The following is a 23313-nucleotide window of genomic DNA, read 5'->3' on the forward strand; positions in this document are numbered from 1 at the left end:
TCCTGCACGCAGTTTGCCGCATAACGTTCACCACGACGCCTATACACGCGACATCTTCCATCATGACGTCGGAGCAGAAATCGGGACTCGTCACTGAACCACACCTGTCTCCATCGCAGTTGAGGCCATTGTCGATGAATCTGGCACCACTGCAGTCGGAGTCGACGGTGTTGTGGTGTTAAGATGACACCTCGAACTGGACGTCTGGCACGAATTCCTACCTCACGTAGGCGGTTCCGTACGGTCTGGTCGGATATCCTGCGCAAACCTGGTATTGCTGCGGCTGTGGAGGTGGCAGTAGTCAATCGTTCCCGAAGGTGGCGTACCCGGATATAGCGGTCCTGCCCGGGGGTAGTGACCCCGTGGTCGACCGGATCTAGGGAGGTCACGTGTTGATCCATGTTGCTGGTAACGGTCCCACAGTCTGGAGATGGTGCTTGGGGACACATGGAATGCCCTGGCAACGGCCGTTCTGGATTCGCCTGCGTCTAGTCGGCCGATGGCATTGTTTCTCTGCGGTTCACTGAGACGTGGCATGTCCTGGATTGTCAACTGTCGGCCAGATACAGAGGCCAGGCAAGCGAACACCCTGCACTTTTATACTGTCGGTGTTCATGTTGCACGTGCAGACAACGCACGTGCAGTGGTGACATGGTTTGCACGTGGCTGCGTTTTTGCGAATATTCACATTTTGGAACTTTATTGTACAGTAGCTGCGTTTTATCGAATGTAACCGTGGGAATGTGTTTGGGACATGCAACGACCTTATATTCACAAAGCATGAACCGGTAGGAAACATAAAATCGGAGTTATAACCCATTTGTACCCTTTTGCGTTTCTTTTTTTGAAGAGTATATATATATATATATATATATATATATAAAATGAAAAGTAGTGCATAGGCTTCTATGTGTTAAGCTATTGATTTTTTTTACTCTACATTAAATTTTGTCTAAATTAAGTTTTTGAGCTTTTAATATTTTGCCATCTTTCTGATTTAATTTTTTCATCATAATTTCATGACCTTTGATTCATTGCTTATTTTAGTCAATAAAATGATCAAATGACATACCGTCAAACCTGTGTTAAGCACTCATCAAATGGAATATCCAAATGGTGACTGCTTAATACAGATCCATTTGTACTATATTAGATGATTTGACAGAACATTGCCTCTTTTGGCAGTTTGTTGCTTATTACAGATGACCGGCCTCGGTGGCGTCGTGGCAGGCCATCGGTCTACAGGCTGGTAGGTACTGGGTTCGGATCCCAGTCGAGGCATGGGATTTTTAATCGAGATACCGACTCCAAACTCTGAGTGAGTGCTCCGCAAGGCTCAATGGGTAGGTGTAAACCACTTGCACCGACCAGTGATCCATAACTGGTTCAACAAAGGCCATGGTTTGTGCTATCCTGCCTGTGGGAAGCGCAAATAAAAGATCCCTTGCTGCCTGTCGTAAACAGAGTAGCCTATGTGGCGACAGCGGGTTTCCTCTAAAAACAGTGTCAGAATGACCATATGTTTGACGTCCAATAGCCGATGATAAGATAAAAAATCAATGTGCTCTAGCGGCGGCGTTAAATAAAACAAACTTTACTTTTTTTTATTACAGATGACCACTGTATTTATAAACCTGAATACATATATTCCAAAATATTTCACAAGATAATCCATACCTGCTGACGAGATTAACTGTATTTTTGCCTTTGTTCTGAGCTACAACCGCAGAGACGAACGACCACACATCTTCACACACTTGGTCCCAGGAGCTGCTGTGGAAATCTTTGTATTTGAACCTCGGTAACTGTAGCAGAGAGATCTCTTCATATAGATACGACAAGTGTTTGGACGTATTCCAGTGAGACATGGGCAGAGCTGGAAAACATGGCCAATGAAAAAAAAATATATATATAGAGGATACTCCCCGAGTGTCTTGTGATATCATAATTTATCAGCATGAGTTGATAAAAGTATGAAATCCGAGGCTTATGTCTGGACAAAATTTGGGGGAAATGTAAAGGTAATTAAAAGCAGGAGAGTAATTTATCGTAGTTGTCAACAATTTGGTTCAGACTTTAGGTGCTGAGACAACTCGGACAACTTATCTTTGTTACAGCAAATGCACACAAATTGAATCATGTCATGAATAATAAAATAAATATAAAAGATGAGGCAACCTCAGTCGATTTACTGTTAATAGGGAAAATCGACACAAACTTAAAATCAAGTCATCAGTATTTAAGCCAATATTATGTTGAAGCAAAACCAGCCAACTTACATTTGTGAGAGTGAATCCACACAAACTCTGAGACGGGCCATGAATAATCACACAAGTCTCGTGTTGAGGCAACCTCGGCCAAGTGTTCCACTACGTTGTTGTACAGCGTGATCAAAATGTTCGGTCCCTGAAAATACGGTGGAATTATTGCAAAAGGTAACCTAGAGAATAATGTTCCTTCACACCTTTTCTTGCCAGCACTGTTTAAAAATTAATTTATTGTAACCAAATTTTAGCATCTTAATAAAAACAAATAAATATAAATGCTACAAATCTATAACAAATATAAGCATAAACATAAATGGAGAAATAAAATATGTTTTCTATTTGAAGTTGTGTCAATAAAACGTAACCTGAACGAGTGGTTCCCAAGAAATGTCTTTCCCTGTAGTAGTATCTAGTTGTAAATAGAAAATTTATAAATTATCTGTAACACTAGCTACCTGCAAAGCTGAAGTCTGTTTAATTTAACAGCCCAATGGGCTAGTGGCTTTAAAAATCAAAAACAAAACAACACCGCTAGCTCACGATGGTTTTTCCTCCACTGACGTACGTTTGATAAATGTTATTCTGACATTGATCATCGCATAATGTCAACAAATCAATAAGTAAATATTGATATTCAACTTGAACTAGATTTCTATAAAATACAGTAACAAGAAGTTTTTACATCGTCAATTACAACAATACACACAATACAGACTGTTTTCTTTTCACTTTAAAGCTTCATGGACAGGAAACAACCTTAATAAAACGTGTGTTTTGATTCGTTGTACAAGTCATGTGGTAGTAAAAATCTTGCACATGTAAACAAGGTGAAAGGTCACCAGTCCCAATTAACAGGCTAGTATAACTGAAGTACAGCCCCACTCATGTTTTGAATTACCGTGTTTGTCTTATTTATCTATTGTCTTCTAATTTAATGTCTCGTTTACTTGTGATAGGGATGTTGGCAATCACAATAACAGAGCTGGATTGACCTGTTTAATGTAGCAGTTTAAATAACATTTCACATCTGAACAAGTTTATACTTTTTTGGTCTATGAATTAACAAGTTAAATCTTGCCAATATATTTGTTGACATCTGTCTGACAATGGATATATTGCCCTGTAGGCTATTTGAGCAACTGACATCACCGTTCCTGGTGACAATTCACTACCAAATACACTGAATAAGACCAAACATTATCGTGTTACATTGTATTGTGCATTAAATTATTTTGTTTTGGGTGGTTAGAGAGAGGAGTTTGTTAAATTACTTATCCACCCCTGATGAGGGAGCGTGGATGGTGGGAGATGAGGGAGAGGGAGACAGGGAGAGAGATAAAGAGAGAGGGAGAGATATAGAGAGAAAGATAGATAAAGAGCAGAGTTCGACAAATAATTTATTTTTGAAAATTTGTTCACCTCTACAGGTCGAGATAAATTTTCTCTAAATAATACTAATACTAATAATACTCAAAACAAAATTTGTATACTCATGTACATAAAAAAGAAAAATAGAGAAGAAAACAGTGCAACCAGTTTTTTTTAGGTACTATAGGGGTTGGGTTCCTTCAAACATTGTTTTTCAGCCTTATATAAAGTGTGTTATAATTGATCAGAAATTTGGGCTAGTGCTTGTTTTTTTGGTGGGCAATACAAAATTTACAAACACACTGACTTTTAAAAAAAATTGTCATACCCTGCATTTGGTAATGGGGACATATAGTCTTAGAGAGGAAACTCGCTACATTTTTCCATTCTGTTATATGCACCATCCTACAGACAGGATAGCACATACAATGGCTTTTGATATGCCAGTCATGGTGAAAGGACTGGATCGAGAAATAGCTCAAAGGGTCCACCAACGGAGATCAATCCTAAACCGACCATGCATCAAGCAAGCACTTTACCATTGAGCTACACCCCACCCCACCCCAGCCACCTGTAAATGAACTATGCTGCAGTTACCTGGTGTAGCAGTCTGTGAAACTTTCTGAGCTTGAGGTTCTGAAGCACCGGAGTGAAGTACTCCTCCAGAAGGAAGTCTTCCACATACTCCTTCACCGGCTGACAGAGAAGAGGTGGTGCAGACGGCAACATGGACGCTAACCACTGCAGGCCTTTAGACATCTGGAAAACACAAAACATGTATCAGAGGTGGGGCAGACCACTGCAGGCCTCTAGACATCTGGAAAACACAAAACATGTATCAGAGGTGGAGAGCAGACCACTGCAGGCCTCTAGACATCTGGAAAACACAAAACATGTATCAGAGGTGGACAGCAGATCACTGCAGGCCTCTAGACATCTGGAAAACACAAAACATGTATCAGAGGTGGACAGCAGACCACTGCAGGCCTCTAGACATCAGAGGTGGACTGGAAAACACAAAACATGTATCAGAGGTGGACAGCAGATCACTGCAGGCCTCTAGACATCTGGAAAACACAAAACATGTATCAGAGGTGGAGAGCAGACCACTGCAGGCCTCTAGACATCTGGAAAACACAAAACATGTATCAGAGGTGGACAGCAGATCACTGCAGGCCTCTAGACATCTGGAAAACACAAAACATGTATCAGAGGTGGACAGCACACCACTGCAGGCCTCTAGACATCTGGAAAACACAAAACATGTATCAGAGGTGGAGAGCAGACCACTGCAGGCCTCTAGACATCTGGAAAACACAAAACATGTTCTGTAATATATGACTGACAAAGGAGAGGAAAAGAATACTTGTTTAATGACACCTAAGTATATTCTAAACTAGTTACATTGTAACGAATACATCGTTATTTCAACACTTGGATGAAGTTTGTTTTGTTTAATCACACCACTGGAGTACATTGATTAATTAATAATCCGCTATTGGATGTAAAAAAATTGTCATTCTGACTCATAGTTAATAAAGGAAACCCACTACATTTTTCTTAATGCAGCAAGGGATCTTTTATATGCGCTTTCCCACAGACTGGAAAGCACTTACCAATGCCTTTGACCAGTTGGAACGAAAGAAAAAAAAGAATCCTGTGACGCAAACACCTCAAGCGAGCACTCAACCAACTGTCTAAATCCCGCCCCCTTCAAAACTTGGAAGAAAGAAAGAGAGCAGACAGAAACATGGTCACAAGCCAATGCAGGCCGTTGCACATTTAAAAACCCCAAAAGAAACATTTGGAGTAATAATATATAGAGGAATGTGATACCCATTTGAACAAAAACATTAAGCTGAAATTGTCTTTAAAAAGCTGTAAACTGTGTACCATAATAATACATTTTAAGGTCATCTTTCTTTTTTTAGCATTTCAGAGCAAATTCAGACTACTTTGTGATAATTAGTTTAGGCAACGAAAATGATTAAAATCGGAAAAATAAAAGGCTTTAAAAATTGTCTAACCCTGTATGAGCTTGACAAATGACATATTACTTAAAGCAATCATTAATATCTAGTCATGGTAGTAACTAAAAAAAAAATATCAAAAGTTAAAACCATTTCTACATGTAGGAGATAATATTTAGAACAATAACTTTAAGCAGAAAATGTCTTTTTCCCTTTGTTTTTATTTTGTCAGTTTTGATTTAATCTACCATTATGTGCATACATAAAAAAAATTATTACTCCAGCAGGCACTCATAATGGGGAAAATAAAAATCATAATTTCTCACTGAGAAATTATTATGCATTGGTCTAACGAACAATACTATTGGATAATTTGACGCTTACAAACCAATGACCTTGTCGGTACTAAATATGACGTCATCACGATTTGGCAAACACACACAATGACGTCATGTAGTTTAAAGAGTTTGCATTTACGGCTGTCTGATTTTGGTGTTAAATTTATAACAAAATGTCATTTTAATGCAATTCATTATAGATTTTGTACCAGAATAAAGAGAACTTTTGTTTTTGAAAATTATCTATGAACGTGATTAAATTACAAAGTTATAGAAATACTCAGAACAGTGCTTAAAGTGGCGTATATCGTTTCTATACATGTATGTGCATGTGTGTGTCGAAAATAAAGGCTTTTAGAGAAAAAATAGCTCTGGTAATAAATAGAATAACAAACTCGGCACCAGTTATTATCAAATTTATGTCCCTCATGAAATAATTTTAATTTGTCACTCGCTAAAGCTCGTGACAACTGAAAATTATTTCACTCGGGACATAAATTTGATAATAACTGGTAACTCGTTTATTATCCTCTATATAAATCTATGTGCATACATAATGTTTAAAACTCACGAAAGTCCACACAGAACATATTATTCATAACTGACCTTTTCAGACAGATCGGGTAGTATTCCATCAATTGTGCTGTATCTTTGCGGCAAGCGTATCACTATCCAGTGAACATCGTGAATTAGCCGACCTACAACGTACTCCTGGATGTTTAGATTGTCTGCCACTTCCTCCAGAGACGGTCTTTCATGGGTCACTTGGGGAATGACAATCACCAATGGTAAAGCTGGATCAGCTGGTTTGCCATACACAACTGATTTCAATCTTTCACTTGCATCTTGCCAATAAGTCTGAAAAAGAAAAAGAGTAAATATGTTAATCCCATTAAGGAAGGAAATGTTTTATTTAATGACTCACTCAACACATTTTATTTACGGTTATATGGCATCGGAAATCCCAATAAGGATACTTTATATATATATATTGTATGGTCTTGCGGCTGATATATCAGGGCTTGTAGAATTTTTTTATAAAATCCACTAGCCATGGGATCAGTGATTTACTAAATTTACTAGCCACGATTAAAAATTCACCAGACCCGCTTTACTTTAAGTTAATACAATTTTACTAAATAATAGTAATAATCAGATATGTCACTTAAAGAGGGAGATACAGCTTAAAAACACTGACATTTGGGTGTTGGGGTGGGGGCAAAATAGACTTAACTGCAACATTTGACAAAACAATTATACTAGCCGTCGGGCATGGCAATAGTAGTTATTTACTAGCCCAACATTGAATATCACTAGCCCTGGGAGTGGGGCTACCATAATCTAGAAGCCCTGTATATTAACGTAAAATATATCTGGAATAAGAATAGATATACAAAATAAGACACAGAAAACAAGTTATTTCACATTAAAACATAAAATTTTAACTTAAGTGCTATATTGATATGAATAACTTACAGATAAAGGAAAATATAATACCTAAAACTCTGATGGTATACTTAATATAAGAACCAAATTCCACCATCAAACACTGTAACACTCACTTTGAACAAAAAATAAATGGAATACTTAATCCGACCTCAAACAATATAGCCTTGAGGTCAGGTCAAATAGAAAAGAAATGAATTTTTCTTCCAGCCTACAAAAGTTTATTATTTGAGGTCATTTTAAGTTGAAACGAAATGAATTCTTCTTCCAGCCTACAATAAACTGATTTGGTAAATAAGGAAATAATTTGTGACATTCATAAATCTAGTTCTTTAATTTAAAAAAAAAAAAAAATTCCCCACTGCCACTTTTTTAATTAAATGTTTGTTTAACATGTACCGAGATGAACATACATATGTGCAACTATAAACTAAATTGCAGTGATCTAGGATTTATTGTTTGAGAGAAATGGACGTAAATGTGGTAACTTAATATTGGAGGTAAATGCAAAACTTGATGACACTGACTTCGCTGTTGAAAAAGTAATACATATATTTCGCCTTTTGACTTTGTCAAGGTGAGAACTTGTTTTTATTCATCCTACAAGACAGTTCACAACTCTGAATTAATTAAAAGCCAAATTTAACTCACAGGCTTTTCATGTTGCTCGGGTAAGACAAAAATAATTGCCGAACTTCCTAACAGTAAGCGGTTCTCTTTAACTGTTTGCACCTCCTTCTGGTGAAGAGTTCCAATCAGTGTTCGTACACAGACTCCAAGTTTCAGAGATAGCCTAGTCTGCAGTTCAACATCTTTATGATAGAGGCAAAGCACTTCACCCTGTATTCAAATTACAAAATTTAATTTAATTGAAAAAACAATCACACAATAATAAATTTCTATTAAGGAAATCATATATGTAAACTACTCTAACAGACCTGCAGAAATGCCCTTGCATGGTCAAAGTAGGTAAAACAGAAGACAAAAAAGAACTCATTCATCAGTCAAATAATAATTTTGTATTCTGTAATAATTATTTTCTCTAAATACAAAAATCTTTCGATCAATGAACCAGAAATCAGAGCACTTAACAAATATAATCATACTATTGCACAGAGAAAGTAATTTGTAGCTTGTAAAACTTTCTGGATTTACAGTATTTAAACAACAACATACCACCCTCCCCATATATATACACATAACCCACTATCTACCATTGAACAGGAAATCAGAGCACTCAATACACATGTACATATAATCATATTATTGCGCAAAGAAAGTAATTTGTAGCTCGCAAACCTTTCTGGATTTACAGTATTTAAATAACAACATACCACCCTCCCCATATATATATATTTATCATATAATATCTTACATTTTTAGTGCAATCAAAGTATGTGATATTTTTCCGATCACATACTTTAAGAATTTCATAATTTTGCAAATTAGATGTAAATTAGTCGAGGTCTCGGCACTAGGTTTATTGACATTTAAGCAAACATACTTGGGTGACACTCCATGATTGACGTATGCATTCACAGTCATCAAATAAAAACATTTCAATGGCAATTTGACACTGAAAGCTATCCAGCGTTCAGAAAACAAAAAACATTAGGCATAACTTTATTTTGATGTAAGGACATCCAAAAATGACGTCATTTGAGTTTGATGTAAGGACATCCAAAAATGACGTCATTTGAGTTTGACGTAATTTCCATTCAAAAAGGCACCGCACCACATATTCTTACGTCATTTGAATATCTAATAATGGCGGACTGGAATTAAAGTTGCGTGTACAGTTTACAAAAACATGTTGTATTAAGCTTGAGCTTATATGATAAAGAGATTATTACCCTCGTATATTTTGTTATCGTCAATATCATATATTAGGAATAAAAATAATGTATTATGCTCGCATAATACTATGTTTATTCCTAATATATGATATTGACGATACCGAAAAACACTCTGGTAATAACCTCTATATATAAAACCCACTATCTACCAAACATCCAAAATATATAACATTAATTACTAAATACATATGGACACCCATATACGTATTAAGACCAGACAAACCATTGCATGTAATACCTTGTATTGGGACATGGGATGTGAAGGAATCTGTCCTCTGTGGAACTTGGCAGAAATCCATGTGTTCACCTCGTCTGACCACAGTCCATCTCCACTATCTGGCAGGGACACGACCAACTTCCAAAAGATATGGGGAACTACAAAGAACATTAAAGTATAAACTTTAAGGACATTTTTAAATTGCAACCAAATAACCCATATTAGATCAGTGATTGTATTTGCATGCAAATGTAACATATATAAAGAATAGCTATATATAATATACTATAACAGGCCTGCAGTAAAAATTAGGGACGTCTCCAATTAAATTTGTAATGACATTACAAAGATCATAATTACAATATCATAGATATTAAGTAAACTAAACATTTTGGTCTCATTTGAAAACAAAAGATTCCTAGCAGCACCAAGACCATGATATACTCTAAAGTAGTGAACCAAATAAATAGTAAAATACGTATAACAACCTTTTGAAAAAAAAACTAATCCTGGTAGCACCGTGACAGTGATAATAATTATACTCTAAAGTAATGGACCAAACAGAAAGGAAAATATGTATAACAACTCTCTGACAACAAAAGATTCCTGGCAGTACCATAACAGTGATATAAGTAATGGACCAAACAGAAAGTAAGGAAATGTTTTATTTAACGACACACTCAACACATTTTATTTATGGTTATATGGAGTCGGACATATGGTTAAGGACCACACAGATATTGAGAGCTATGGGCTACTCTTTTCGATTAGCAGCAAGGGATCTTTTATATGCACCATCCCACAGACAGGATAGTACATACCACAGCCTTTTATATAAAGTCGTGGAGCACTGGCTGGAACAAGCAATAACCCAATGGACCCACCGAGAGGGATCTATCCTAGACCGACCGTGCATCAAGCGAGCACTGTACTACTGAGCTACATCTTGCCCCCAAACAGAAAGTAAAATATGTATAACAAACCTTTTACAAAACAATAGATTCCTGATAGCACCGTGACAGTGATATACTCTCAAGTAATGGACCAAACAGAAAGTAAAATATGTATAACCACCCTTTTAAAAAACAATAGATTCCTGATAGCACCGTGACAGTGATATACTCTAAAGTAATGGACCAAACAGAAAGTAAAATATGTATAACAACCCTTTTAAAAAACAATAGATTCCTGATAGCACCGTGACAGTGATATACTCTAAAGTAATGGACCAAACAGAAAGTAAAATATGTATAACAACCCTTTTAAAAAACAATAGATTCCTGATAGCACCGTGACAGTGATATACTCTCAAGTAATGGACCAAACAGAAAGTAAAATATGTATAACAACCCTTTTAAAAAACAACAGATTCCTGATAGCACCGTGACAGTGATATACTCTCAAGTAATGGACCAAACAGAAAGTAAAATATGTATAACAACCCTTTTAAAAAACAACAGATTCCTGATAGCACCGTGACAGTGATATACTCTAAAGTAATGGACCAAACATAAAGTAAAATATGTATAACAACCCTTTTAAAAAACAATAGATTCCTGATAGCACCGTGACAGTGATATACTCTAAAGTAATGGACCAAACAGAAAGTAAAATATGTACAACAACCGAGTCATCCTTTACCTGTGAGGTGTAAATACTGGCCTCTGTTTTGCATAAAGACATTTTTAATCTGTTGGCCAACGACTGCCACGAGATCGAAGGGCTGCCAGGCTTTCTGCAGCATCAGGTGCTGGTGCAGACACTTGGCCGTGATCTGAGCGGTCAGCATCAAACTGCGATGGAACATGTCCATGGGGGACTCGATGTTCAGCTGAGCGCATCTGTTGATGTACATCGACTTGTTGACCACGACGCTCGACTCCCTGTCGGGGAGCAGCTGTTTCAGCTGGGACGAGATGCTCAGGCACGAGGGCGCACACGGGAACGCGAGCATCGCCCTCTTCAGTTTGATGCGGTCTGCATACCGCTTCTTCCACACCTGGAGAAAACTGCCGGCTCGATGGAGCTTGACGCACTGTTCGATTTCCTCGAGTTGCTTCAGTCTCTGAATTAGGAAGAAATAGAGAGAATATTTATACCAATTGCAGGGCTAGCTCTGGCACTCAACAAATTCACGAATTGTGAATCTGATTTCAATTTGGCGGGGGAAAAATATCTTGTTGGAAAATAGCTACAAGTTTCGTATTTCTGATCACCTAAAGGTAGTCCTGAATTGTACCCAGAGTCTGAATGAAAATAATAAAACGAAACTGTAGGGCTCAGTGTATTAGAGGTTATGCTTATGCTACATGTCAATTATTCGTAAATTATGTAAATAAAAAGCCTAATTATTTTTCAGCTAAGACGTTTACCTGGACCTAAATGGTTATTAGCCATCTGTTCTGAATGTTTATTAGTCATTTGAGACATGAGAGAGAGAGAGAGTCGGAGACAGACAGACAGTGAGTGACAGACAGACAGACAGAGTGAGAGAGAGAGAGAGAGAGAGAGAGAGAGAGAGAGAGAGAGAGAGAGGGGTAGAGAGAGAGAGAGAGAGACAGAATGAAAGCCGTGAGAGAATGAAATCCAGAGAGAGATGGGGGAAGGCAGAGAGAGGGAGAGGGAGGGAATTTGCTGCTGTCACAGAAGAGACTACTACTCTCAAGTACATCAAAAGTAATCAACACATTGCATCTCAGACGAGTGCTTTACCACAGAGCTAAATTCCGCCACCATTATACACAATGAGATAAAGACATGTTCAAACCACTTGTCTTGTTAAAAATCATTCTCCAGCATACTGACCTCAACAACATCTACTTGATGCACCTCTGAGCTGACCTCATTCACCATGTCGGCTACACACTGTTCAATCCACACTTCAGAGATACTCTGTGTACAACTCTCAATTCTTTCTCTCTTCTGGACTGCATGCAGTTCCCTGTAAAATAAAGACCACGTAAACATTACTGAGACTATAAGTTACACAAATTAAAGATTAAAATGTACTAAAACACGAAGAAGTAAATAATTTAAAGCATTTAACGCTGTCACTGTGTTAAATGCACAAATTAACAACAACATAATTTAAACAAAGTTTTAAATCACATTGATTGTTATTCAAAGTTAGTGCTGAGTACAATATGGCTAAATCGATCAAACTAACCATCAAACTGACTGGCCCTTAGCTGTTGGAATAAGAGGTGGTAATACAATGCACATTTTTGTCTGGCATAATATAACACTATAGACACACAAAAAGAAACCAACTTAAAAATATTGTAAATTCTGTCATCTTGATAAAAAAACAAAACACAAAACTACACCCTCTCAAAAAAGCCTTGAAACTAACATAACTATTTAAAAATATGGTTGCCAGTGGTGACCAGACAACCAATTATTTGAACCCATGTAAATGATACAATTTTGGCATAAGATTAGCTGTGACAATGACTATAGACATACTCTCATTTCAAACTAACCTGACTTCCACTGTGACCATATTTGAATTTTCTTGATGTTTTAGTTGTTCACATACATGGATAACACATAATTGTCAAAGTAACTTATCTAATTTGTGACTGTGTATAAGATAACACCTCACTAATTTCAAACTAACCTGACTTCCGATGTGACCATGTTTCTCACTTCCTGATCTACGACACTCTGCATCAGTTCTTCACTGATCGACTCGGTGGCGCGAGTGGTGGACAACTGTCGCTCCTGTCGCTTATACTCTTCTTTACGGGCAGCTTCTTCTTCTTCACACACACACTGACACACCTCGCTAAAACAAAAGCAAGGACACTTAAGGAATACCTATTTAACAGCACTTTTAAAGGGACATTCCCGAGTTTGCTGCAATTTTTAAGATGTTATTGACTAACAGAGACTTTTTAACGATTGTAATTATATTTTTCTGCATAACATATTAGTGGTTGTATATTAAACGTGTTTCTTATCATTCTAATAATATGTACCAGCTTAAATTTCATTTTATTTCCTAACATATGTTTTTTTATACGTACGAAATTATTTGAAGACAATCTCCATTTTGGGCTTCTTACAAATATTAAGACGAACAGAAACACATTGAATATACAGACATTGATATTGTAAACAAGTTAATATATTTAATATGTAAGTTTAATCGTAGAACTATTTTATTAGTCAGAAACATCTTATAATGCAGCAAACTCAGGAATGTCCCTTTAAGACATTTTCAGGGTTCCCGTCAGAGGGTAAAACGGGTATGGCGCCATACCCAAATGTTTTGGCAGATTTTATTTTTTTAAGTCAATCTTTTGACAAAATTGGAGAAAACTTGGAGTGTTGTTTCTTTTATGGAGTGCACTTGTTTAAGAACAGGTAATGTGAAAAGAAATAATTATTCTTATCATTATTGTATGATTTTCTTAACTCTAACCATAAACTTAACCCATTTTCTTTCTAGGGAAGGCCCCCCCCCCACCCCCCCCCAGACTGGTTGCATTCATTTCCATAGTGTCATACCCAATACTTTCTTTCGGGCAGAAACATTGATTTTAAACCATCATGATGGTTAGTTGGTGTCCAACCTCATCAGGAAACATTTTGAAAGAAAGAAAGGAAAGAAATGTTTTATATAACGACGCACTCAACACATTTTATTTACGGTTATAGGGAGAAAAGCCATATTGTATTTGTGGTCATCACGTTGAAGATTCGGAACATTTCCTGTTATTTTTCCCTCTATACAACACAGAGTGCCAGGTTAAATCATTTAAATTTAAATATCAACACATTAATATATGGCGATCCCAACCTAACACTACAAGAAAATAAGTCTCATCTTCAAAGCATCAAAGCAATCCAACACATCATTTCTGAAAGCAAACGTTTTGACGAATAAAATCATCCACCTTCTCCATTCTTCTTCTTGTTTCTTTGTTTACATACAAATATTTATATTTTGACAGGATGAAAATACAAGTTTTACTTTTTGCAACACTAAATGCACATCTTGTATTTTTCTCAACATGTCCATGTTGACCAGTTAATACTTCAATTGTATATTAATGTAGGCAAAGGTCTTTATATTGGCTACACCTGTTGACCTATCCCATCTGTTAATATATAAACAGAAATAAATATTGTTTAAACCAAAATGATTATTTCAACACATAATCAGAAGAGGAAGGAAGGAAATGTTTTATTTAATGATGCACTCAACACATTTTATTTACGGTTATATGGTGTCAGACATATGGTTAAGGACAACACAAATGTAGAGAGAGGAAACCCGCTGTCGCCATTTCATGGGCTACTCTTTTCGATTAGCAGCAAGGGATCTTTTACATGCACCATCCCTCAGACAGAATAGTACATACCACGGCCTTTGTTACACCAGTTGTGGAGCACTGGCTGGAGTGAGAAATAGCCCAATGGGCCCACTGACGGGAATCGATCCCAAACCGACTGCGCATCAAGCGAACGCTTTACCACTGGGCTACGTCCCGCCCCTGTAATCAGAAGAGAGACGAAACATGCTACCTCAACAGTCTCCTCCTACCAAAAGAGCAGCAAGAGATCTTTTATATGCACTTGCACACAGACTCTGAAGCTGGAGGGGCAAGAGTATATGGTTTCCATCCACTCCCAGTTGAAAAGCCATGATCTAAATATGGATCTGAATATTTTTAATATTTTTTTTAATCCTACAGTTTACAAGAATTTAACTCATAATATGAACAGTTGATTATGACCATTCTAAAAACATTTGTTTAAAAAATAGTTTTTTAAAGAACCTTTTCTGAAGTATACTCCTCAAATTGATCTCAAATAATTATTTGCGATTAGATAATTTGTTGAGCGATTGTTTAAACATTGCATCTTTACAAATTAATCAAATGTTTTGTTTCGATAAACATTCTAAAATACTATAAACAATACATAGAGAATAATATGAGTGGCCAATAGATACCATTTATATTGCGAGTTATTTTATAACGTATCTAACAAGCGAAAGCGAGCTGGCTATGTTTATGTTTTGAAACGAGTTGTAACATGAATGGTATTTAACAGAAAGGAATGTTGTATTCTATTGCTAACATATCCTCCAAAAAACAAAAACTCTTTTAAAATAAATTTAAACATCTTTTCCAACTAAAAACTATTTATGATCCTAGCACTTAAAAACTTACGAGTCACAGACAAATCAATTTGAGGTTAACTTACACATAACAGAACATTCAATTTCGATTGTTTTTTTCTTTTCATTGTTTGGTATGACTGTACCAGTGTTATGTCTTTAAAGTGCTATCACACATATATATTTTATGTGTGTTATTAGTATGTGTTTTCTCTTTTATAGCTACTTCATCTGTCCTCAACAATGCAAAGGATAGTAGTCTGGTTCGAACATCCCAACAGCCAATGGGATGGCCTAAAAATCTTCTACTGTGCACCCTTTCCTGTTCCGATCACGTGACTGTAACTTCCGTCTTTTTCCTGAGTGAATCGCACAAAGAATTGGAAGCGGGGAGGCCTGGGAGGATATATGCATTGTTGAGGACAGGTGAAGTTGAAAAAACAAAAATGTTTACCTGACAAGTGTACTAGTTGTTTCTTCAATTAACTCCTCTGCCATTGTTTGTGTGGCAAGGTGAACCTCATAGGCTGCCTGTAACAGACTCCGAGACAGGTCCAAAACAAACTCATCTATCACTTCTATGAACAAGTCTTTAGCTACATGTTTGATTATCTGCAACGTAATTGTCAAAACAGTTAGTTGTATCAAGCATAAGAAAAGACCTGAAATGGCAAAGCCATGATGACTTGTATGTCATGTACTGGATAATGAAAAGAAAAATCAAACAACCTAACTGCTGAACAAATTTAAAAAGTGGATTTAAAAATTGTTACCATATCAGGTCTCCAAAAATTGAAAATCTGCAGAAATAAATCCAAGTAACCCATTTCCTTTTTGCAGTGCTCCAAATTTCACACGAACAATAAATAGGTTATGCACAATTAGATTCACACAAGCAACGTGCAATTTTCAGAGGCTGTCATATGGAATATTGTTCAAGCTAACAGCATACACCCGATAACATATATGTTAACAGAGTCAGGAAGGAAGGAATTCTTTTATTCAACGACGCACTCAAATCATTTTTATTTTCGGTTATATGGCGTCAGACATATGGTTAAGGACCACACAGGTACTGAGAGAGGAAACCCGCTGTTGCCACTTTACGGGCTACTCTTTTTCAATTAGCAGTAAACGGATATTTTATATGGACCATCCCACAGACAGGATAGTACATACCACAGCCTTTATTACACCAATTCTGGAGCATTGGCTGCAACAAGAAATAGCCCAATGGGCCCACCGACGAGGATTGATCCTAGATTGATTGTGCATCAGGTGAACGCTGTACCACTCTAGCTACATCCTGCAGCAACAAGAGTCGGAAAACATGGTAAGAGGTGTTTGAACAGCCCTTTTGGTTATTTTATTTTTATGTCAGCAAAAAACGGGGGGAGGGGGGCCTGCATCCATTGGTGCCTCCTCCTGGATCTACACCTGATATATATGGAAGGAAATCCTATATTATTTTACATTGAAGTAATATAGCATTATCAGTAAAAATATATCCCAACACTCAAAGTGTGCCAGATACAATTGTACAATACACATGTAACTGAATAATAGTAGAGTAAAGATTGTTTAAAAACACCACTAGAACAAAATGATTAATTAATTAATTAATCATCAGCTATTGGATAACAAACCAATTGGTAAATTAAATGCAGTCTTCAAAGGAAAGCTGCTCCATGAGAACTATTTAGGTTTTCTACACTCCCAGTCCCTCTGGGCCCTGTTCCACGAAGCAATCTTAGTATTACTATTGCCGTAAATACCTACCATCGCAACCTTAATTTTGTTCTATGATCACCAGCCCATTCCACTATGCGGCATAGCTTACTATTATCGTAAATTAAGGTGAAAATTTACAATGGGTACAAGGCAGTTGTAAGCCACTAACGTAGATGTCAAATGGTGTTAGATGATGATTTGATCATTTTCTAAGAAAGATACTAACTTTTTGTGTCAAAATGGATCTAATATATACCAAATACCTTTTGTGAAACTCGGCATTCAATGAAAAACATTCTAGGTCATACGATCTTCACACGAAACTACAGGAGATAACTCTCATGTCTTATGCATTTGGCAATTATCGCTTAGTAAAGAAACTGACAAAGTTGCTTTATGGATGTCTGATACCAGTGAATACATCCAAAATGTTCCGAAAAGTCGGTAACCAATTTATTATTCAACTAATTCGTACTTCTTCGCAAAGAAGATTTTAATCATTAAAGGGGCACTCAAGACTACCATAAGGTTGCTTTGTGGAATGGCAATAAAGTTTACTTGCCAGCTGTAAAAATCACCTTAAGTCACTACAATTAACCTCAACTACAATTCTTTCATGGAACTGGGCCCTGGCCAGTGGAAATATATCTTCAGTTTTGCTCTTGTTATGCACAACAGATTTCACTCTAGTGAATATTGGTTTTATAATCCAATTAGTTAAGATTCTTTAGTGAAACTAAAAATTATAGCAATTTTTAAATTTCTAAATTAGCTGTAACACACCTCATTAGAAAATGCTGTTTTAATGGCCTTAAGAGCCTCTGCCTTGGAAGCCGATTCTTCATCAGCTACAGGCAATGCGTGTTTTTGTTCAACTGCTGAAACAGATACGATTGAAGCTGCTTGTGTAGAACTAGGATAGGAAGTCTGAGATGGCTGGATTGATGATGTCCCTAAAACTGAAAATACACAGTAATTAGCATCTAACGTTCATAAAGTATAATGTATATCAAAACAAGCAAGAAAAAATCTAAATTTATTCCTGTGAAAGGAATAGATGAAATATTTTTCAAAACAAGTGTAATTGAATTTTCTTTCCCTCTCATTTGTGAGACAGTGATTACTTTTTTTTGATGAACTGTAAGTTGATCTCGGCTATAAATCGAGTCCCTAATTTCAAGCCCTGAAAACTTTTTTTGTTTTTATTGGCATACGTTTGATAAATGTTATTCTGACATTGGTCATCATCGCATAATGTCAACAAATCAATAAGTATATATTAATATTCAACTTGAACTAGATTTCTATAAAATGCAGTAACAAGAAGTTTCTACATAGTCAATTACAACAATACACATGATACAGACTTTGTTTTCTTTTCACTTTAAAGTTTCATGGACAGAAAAGAACCTTTATAAAACGCATGTTTTGATTGGTTGTACAAGTCACGTGGTAGTAAAATCTCGCACATGTAAACAAGGTAAAAAAAAAGGTGTGAATCACCAGTCCCAATTAATTAAAAGGCTAGTATAACTGAAGTACAACCCCAGTCATGTTTAGAATTACTGTGTTTGTCTTATTTATCTATTGTCTTCTAATTTAATGCCTCGCTTACTTGCAATAGGGATGTTGGCAATCAGAACACAATAACAGAGCCAACTTGACCTGTTTTATGTGTGTAACAGTTTGGATAACATTTCACATCTGTACAAGATAATACTTTTTTCTGTCTATCAATTAACAAGTTAAATATTGCCAATATATTTGTTGATATCTGTCTGACAATGGCTGTATTGCCCTGTAGGCTATTTGAGCAACCAACATCACTGTTCCTGGTGACAATTCACTACTGAATATACTGAACAAGACTGTGCATTATCTGTTCCATTGTATTGTGCATTAAATTCTTTTATTTGCTGTGGTTAAAAAGAAGTTTGTTAAATTACTTACCCACTCCGGATAAAGGGGCGGGGATTACGGGGTGGGCCAAAATGGGACAATGGTTTAGGATCAAACATGAGAAAATAGGGTAGGTCATGCAGTTTTAAAAAACCCTAAATTATTAATTTATTTTTCAAACTTCATTCACCTCTACAGGTCAAGATAAATTTTCACTAAATAATACTAATACTAAGAATACTAGAAAAAAAAAGTTAAATGTTTTTTTATACTCACTTACATAAAAAAAGGGAGAAGAAAACAGGTCAGTTAGGTTTTTTTTTATAGTTATTATAGGGGCTGGGTTCCTTGAAACATTCTTTTTCAGCCTTATATAAAGTGTGTTGTAATTGATTAGAAATTTGGGCTAGTGCTTTAGTTTGGTGGGCTAGAGGAATTTACAAACCCACTAGCCCTGTGGCTAGTGACTTTTTAAAACAATTGTCACACCCTGGTAAATAGAAGGAAGGAAACATTTTATTTAACTACGCACTCAACACATTTTATTTACAGTTATATGGCGTCGGGCATATGGTTAAGGACCACACAGATATTGAGAGATTAGACCCGCTATCGCCACTTCATGGGCTACTTTTTTCAATTAGCAGCAACAATCTTTTATATGCACCATCCCATAGATGAGATAACACATACCACGGCCTTTGATATACCAGTAGTGATACACTGGTTGGAGCGAGAAACAGCCCAATGGGCCCACTGACAGGGATCGATCCCAGACCGACAGCGCATCAAGCGAATGCTTTACCAATGGGTTATGTCCCGCCCCCTTTTGTAAATAGTGTCATCCAAAAAGGTACCTCAAAATAGAAAAAAGTATCCATTGATCGGAAAAGCATACTAATTCCTAACGAAATGAAACATTACTTTTTTATTTTCAAAAATATAGTGTCGAAAAAACTTATTTTTCCAATACAGTAATACAGTATATGGGTAAACGAGTAATTGCACAGTTTTTATAATTACATACCTTGAGCCTTCAATGCATCTGTAACAATAAACTTTCCCTCGCTGTCAAAACTGAATGTAGGCGGTGGTGGATTGAATGGGCCAAACGGTTCACCATTGATCACCTGTATAGATAAAAAACAATCAATCATGCTTGACATCAACATCCATAGTTTCATCAATATCCATAGTTTCATCAACATCCATAGTTTCATTAATCTAAGAAAATTTTAAGTTTGATTTGTTTTAACACCACTAGAGCACATTGATTAAATTAATCATTGGCTATTGGATGTCAAACGTTTGGAAATTCTGACTCGTAGTCATCAGAGGAAACCCGCTACATTTTTCCATTAGCAGCATGGGATCTTTCATATGCACTTTCCAACAGACAGGAAAGCACATACCACAGCCTTTGACCAGTTGTGGTGCACTGGTTGGAACGAGAAAAACCCCAATCAGTTCCCTTTTCATTAACACTTATTCTGACCTCTAAACTTGGTGCATTTTTCCACTCTCTTACTGATCAGTCCAAACATCCCAACAGCTAACCAAATACTATATCTTCCATTGTGTCATTTATAAAAAGAAATAAATGTTTACCTCTCCAACTGGTAACAACCTCTTCAACTCGATTAAGTTTCTCGATCTCGTTGGTAGGAACGTCGTTTCCGGAATGATGAAAGACGACCGATCCAGCACAAGAGCATCATCCTGGATGTCGAGACCATAAAACTCACAGAAATGACAGGCTTCCTGACTACTCTCGAAATGTAGCATTCGGATCAGATCTTGCAGTGGAAACTATTGGGAGAAAAAAATACAGAGCAAACCAATTTAATAGGCTATTAAATTAAATTATAGCTCGGCGATCAATTCTTGTGGTAGAATCCAAAGGAGGGAAAACGATATAAAACAAATAAACTTAGTTTGCTGAGTATTAAAAATATGGCAATGGTTTAGGTTTAGCAATGGAAACTTAAGAGAAATAAAATACAGAAATAAATAATATATATTTTTAACTGATCTAGCTTCTTTGTGATAGCAGCTAAATGACATAGAAGAATGGCATTTTATGGGAAGAAAATTAATGGGAATAATCCACTGATGTTACTAAAGTGGTGTTCTCATTAATCAATTTGTTGTACTGACTTGTCGCATGCAATTTGTCATAGCAACTCAAATCATGTGTGTGGGAAGTCGTACCGTCATGAGATTATGACGTCAAACAAAGTTCATCAGTTTAAAAATATTTTGCAGAAAATGTAAGTGCATACAAATTTCCACTGAAAAAAAAAAAAAACACATGAAGGTAGACAATTTACTGATATTATGTAACAAAACAATTATTGACCACATCTGGATAACAATAGTTTTTATGGGTTTTAAAAACTAACAAACAAAAACCCTGTGAGGTAACAAAACTGAACGGTTGAACTTTAATGTGATTTTATCGACTGAGAGCTTACAATTTGTTGTGAGAAACAGATAATGTTCTAATAGGTATGACTCCAACACGACTTGTCGTATAAGGCCAAACAAAATAAATTTCTGGTCTCTGGTCAGCTTGCGTGTCAATTTAAAAAATATATTATTTCCCGCAGTATGACGTCGATTTTTGCTGGGCTTTTCTTGCTATGACGTAAAACCGTATTTGAAGCCAAAATGCCATCACACATGAACTAGGACGTGCATTCTGATTTCAATTTAAATATACCCCTTATTTCGGTATCAAATATACCCACATTTTCTATGCAATCCATGCTTTAAAAAAAAAAAAAAAAAAAAAAACTTACATTACTGCATCAATTCTCGAACTTTGGTGTGACCAGACACCAACTTTTTTTTCTGCATAAGACTAATGTCAGGGATCGAAACGGCCTGTGGCCAGGTCGCCAAATGCGACCAATGGCCTCTTTGGGCGACTTAAATATTTAAAAAATAATGGCCTTAGTCGCCCAAATAATATTATCTTCTTTAGAGCTATAACATATGAGCCAATATCAATATTTGTATTCCACATTAAAATCTTGCTCGTGGTTCGCTTACCATAATTTGCCAACATGCATTATTATTTTTGGGGCCACCATATTTTTTGGCGAGTTTTGAACCCTGAATGTCATTCTGATTTAGGTGTTCTTACAGTACGATTCGATACAGTACGATTCGGTGCGACTAATCGCGTAATGAGAAAACCCCGTAAACAGTGAAGTAACAAATATATATCGGTGATTGTCATTTTAAAGATTCTCTCCTCCTTTCACTAGCCTACCTTGCTGTTCTTGCCACCGTAAGCCTTCAGAATTGTATTCAGTGCTTTCTGCCGAACCTGGTTGAAGTAGCGGTGCATGATGCAGGCACTCAGATACGAAGCCTCCTTGACCAGTCGGAAAAACCGCACATAGTTGTTGCTGTTGACTGCATTGTATACCTTGATGGCCAGCTTTACCTCCTTGGTGTTCTGTATTTCTGGCCGCAGCTGCTGAATTACTCTGAAAACAATGACAGCATTTTTAATTACTGTAAATCTTGAAATTAATGCAAGCAAGATATTAAAGCGAAAAATGTGTTCAATGTATCAGCGTATTAATAATAATGACTTGATGCATTATATTTTAACCTATGTCACCACCTAGAAAACAAACAAACAACCAAACATGTATCTATTAGACTGAAAGTCCATGATATGTCTGTAATGGTCTTGGGGGTTTTTTTCCATCCCAGACAAAAAAAAGTTTTTTGGTTTGTTTAACGACACCCACTAGAGCACATTGATTTATTAATTATCGGCTGTTGGATGTCAAACATATGGTCATTTTGACACAGTCATAGAGAGGAAACCCGCTATGTAAAAAGTGTGTTTCATTTAACGCCACTAGAACACATTGATTTTTTATCTTTTAACATATGGTCATTCTGACAGTTTTTAAGAGGAAACCCGCTTTTGCCACATAGGCTACTCTTTTACGACAGGCAGCAAGGGATCTTTTATTTGTGCTTCCCACAGGCAGGATAGCACAAACCATGGCCTTTGTTGAACCAGTTATGGATCACTGGTCGGTGCAAGTGGAAACCTGCTGTTTTTC

At 36.5% G+C, this 23313-nt stretch overlaps 1 protein-coding gene across 2 annotated transcripts in view; it reads right to left on the reverse strand.

The window, feature by feature from the left end:
* Window positions 1–23313, reverse strand: part of LOC121368066 (germinal-center associated nuclear protein-like) — a 44831-nt gene that overhangs the window by 5956 nt on the left and 15562 nt on the right. For both annotated transcript variants that reach the window (XM_041492593.1, XM_041492591.1), the window contains 14 exons: window positions 22500–22719; window positions 20831–21031; window positions 20250–20352; window positions 18107–18282; window positions 16047–16204; window positions 13082–13249; window positions 12268–12403; window positions 11104–11527; window positions 9484–9620; window positions 8041–8229; window positions 6550–6801; window positions 4233–4394; window positions 2280–2406; window positions 1678–1876 (listed from right to left, as the gene is read on the reverse strand). In XM_041492593.1, the coding sequence (XP_041348527.1) occupies window positions 1678–1876; window positions 2280–2406; window positions 4233–4394; window positions 6550–6801; window positions 8041–8229; window positions 9484–9620; window positions 11104–11527; window positions 12268–12403; window positions 13082–13249; window positions 16047–16204; window positions 18107–18282; window positions 20250–20352; window positions 20831–21031; window positions 22500–22719 (2652 nt within the window). The remainder of the gene's footprint in view (window positions 1–1677; window positions 1877–2279; window positions 2407–4232; window positions 4395–6549; window positions 6802–8040; window positions 8230–9483; window positions 9621–11103; window positions 11528–12267; window positions 12404–13081; window positions 13250–16046; window positions 16205–18106; window positions 18283–20249; window positions 20353–20830; window positions 21032–22499; window positions 22720–23313) is intronic.

This window comes from Gigantopelta aegis, chromosome 3 (assembly GCF_016097555.1).
Source record: "Gigantopelta aegis isolate Gae_Host chromosome 3, Gae_host_genome, whole genome shotgun sequence".
Classification (NCBI taxonomy): domain Eukaryota; kingdom Metazoa; phylum Mollusca; class Gastropoda; order Neomphalida; family Peltospiridae; genus Gigantopelta; species Gigantopelta aegis.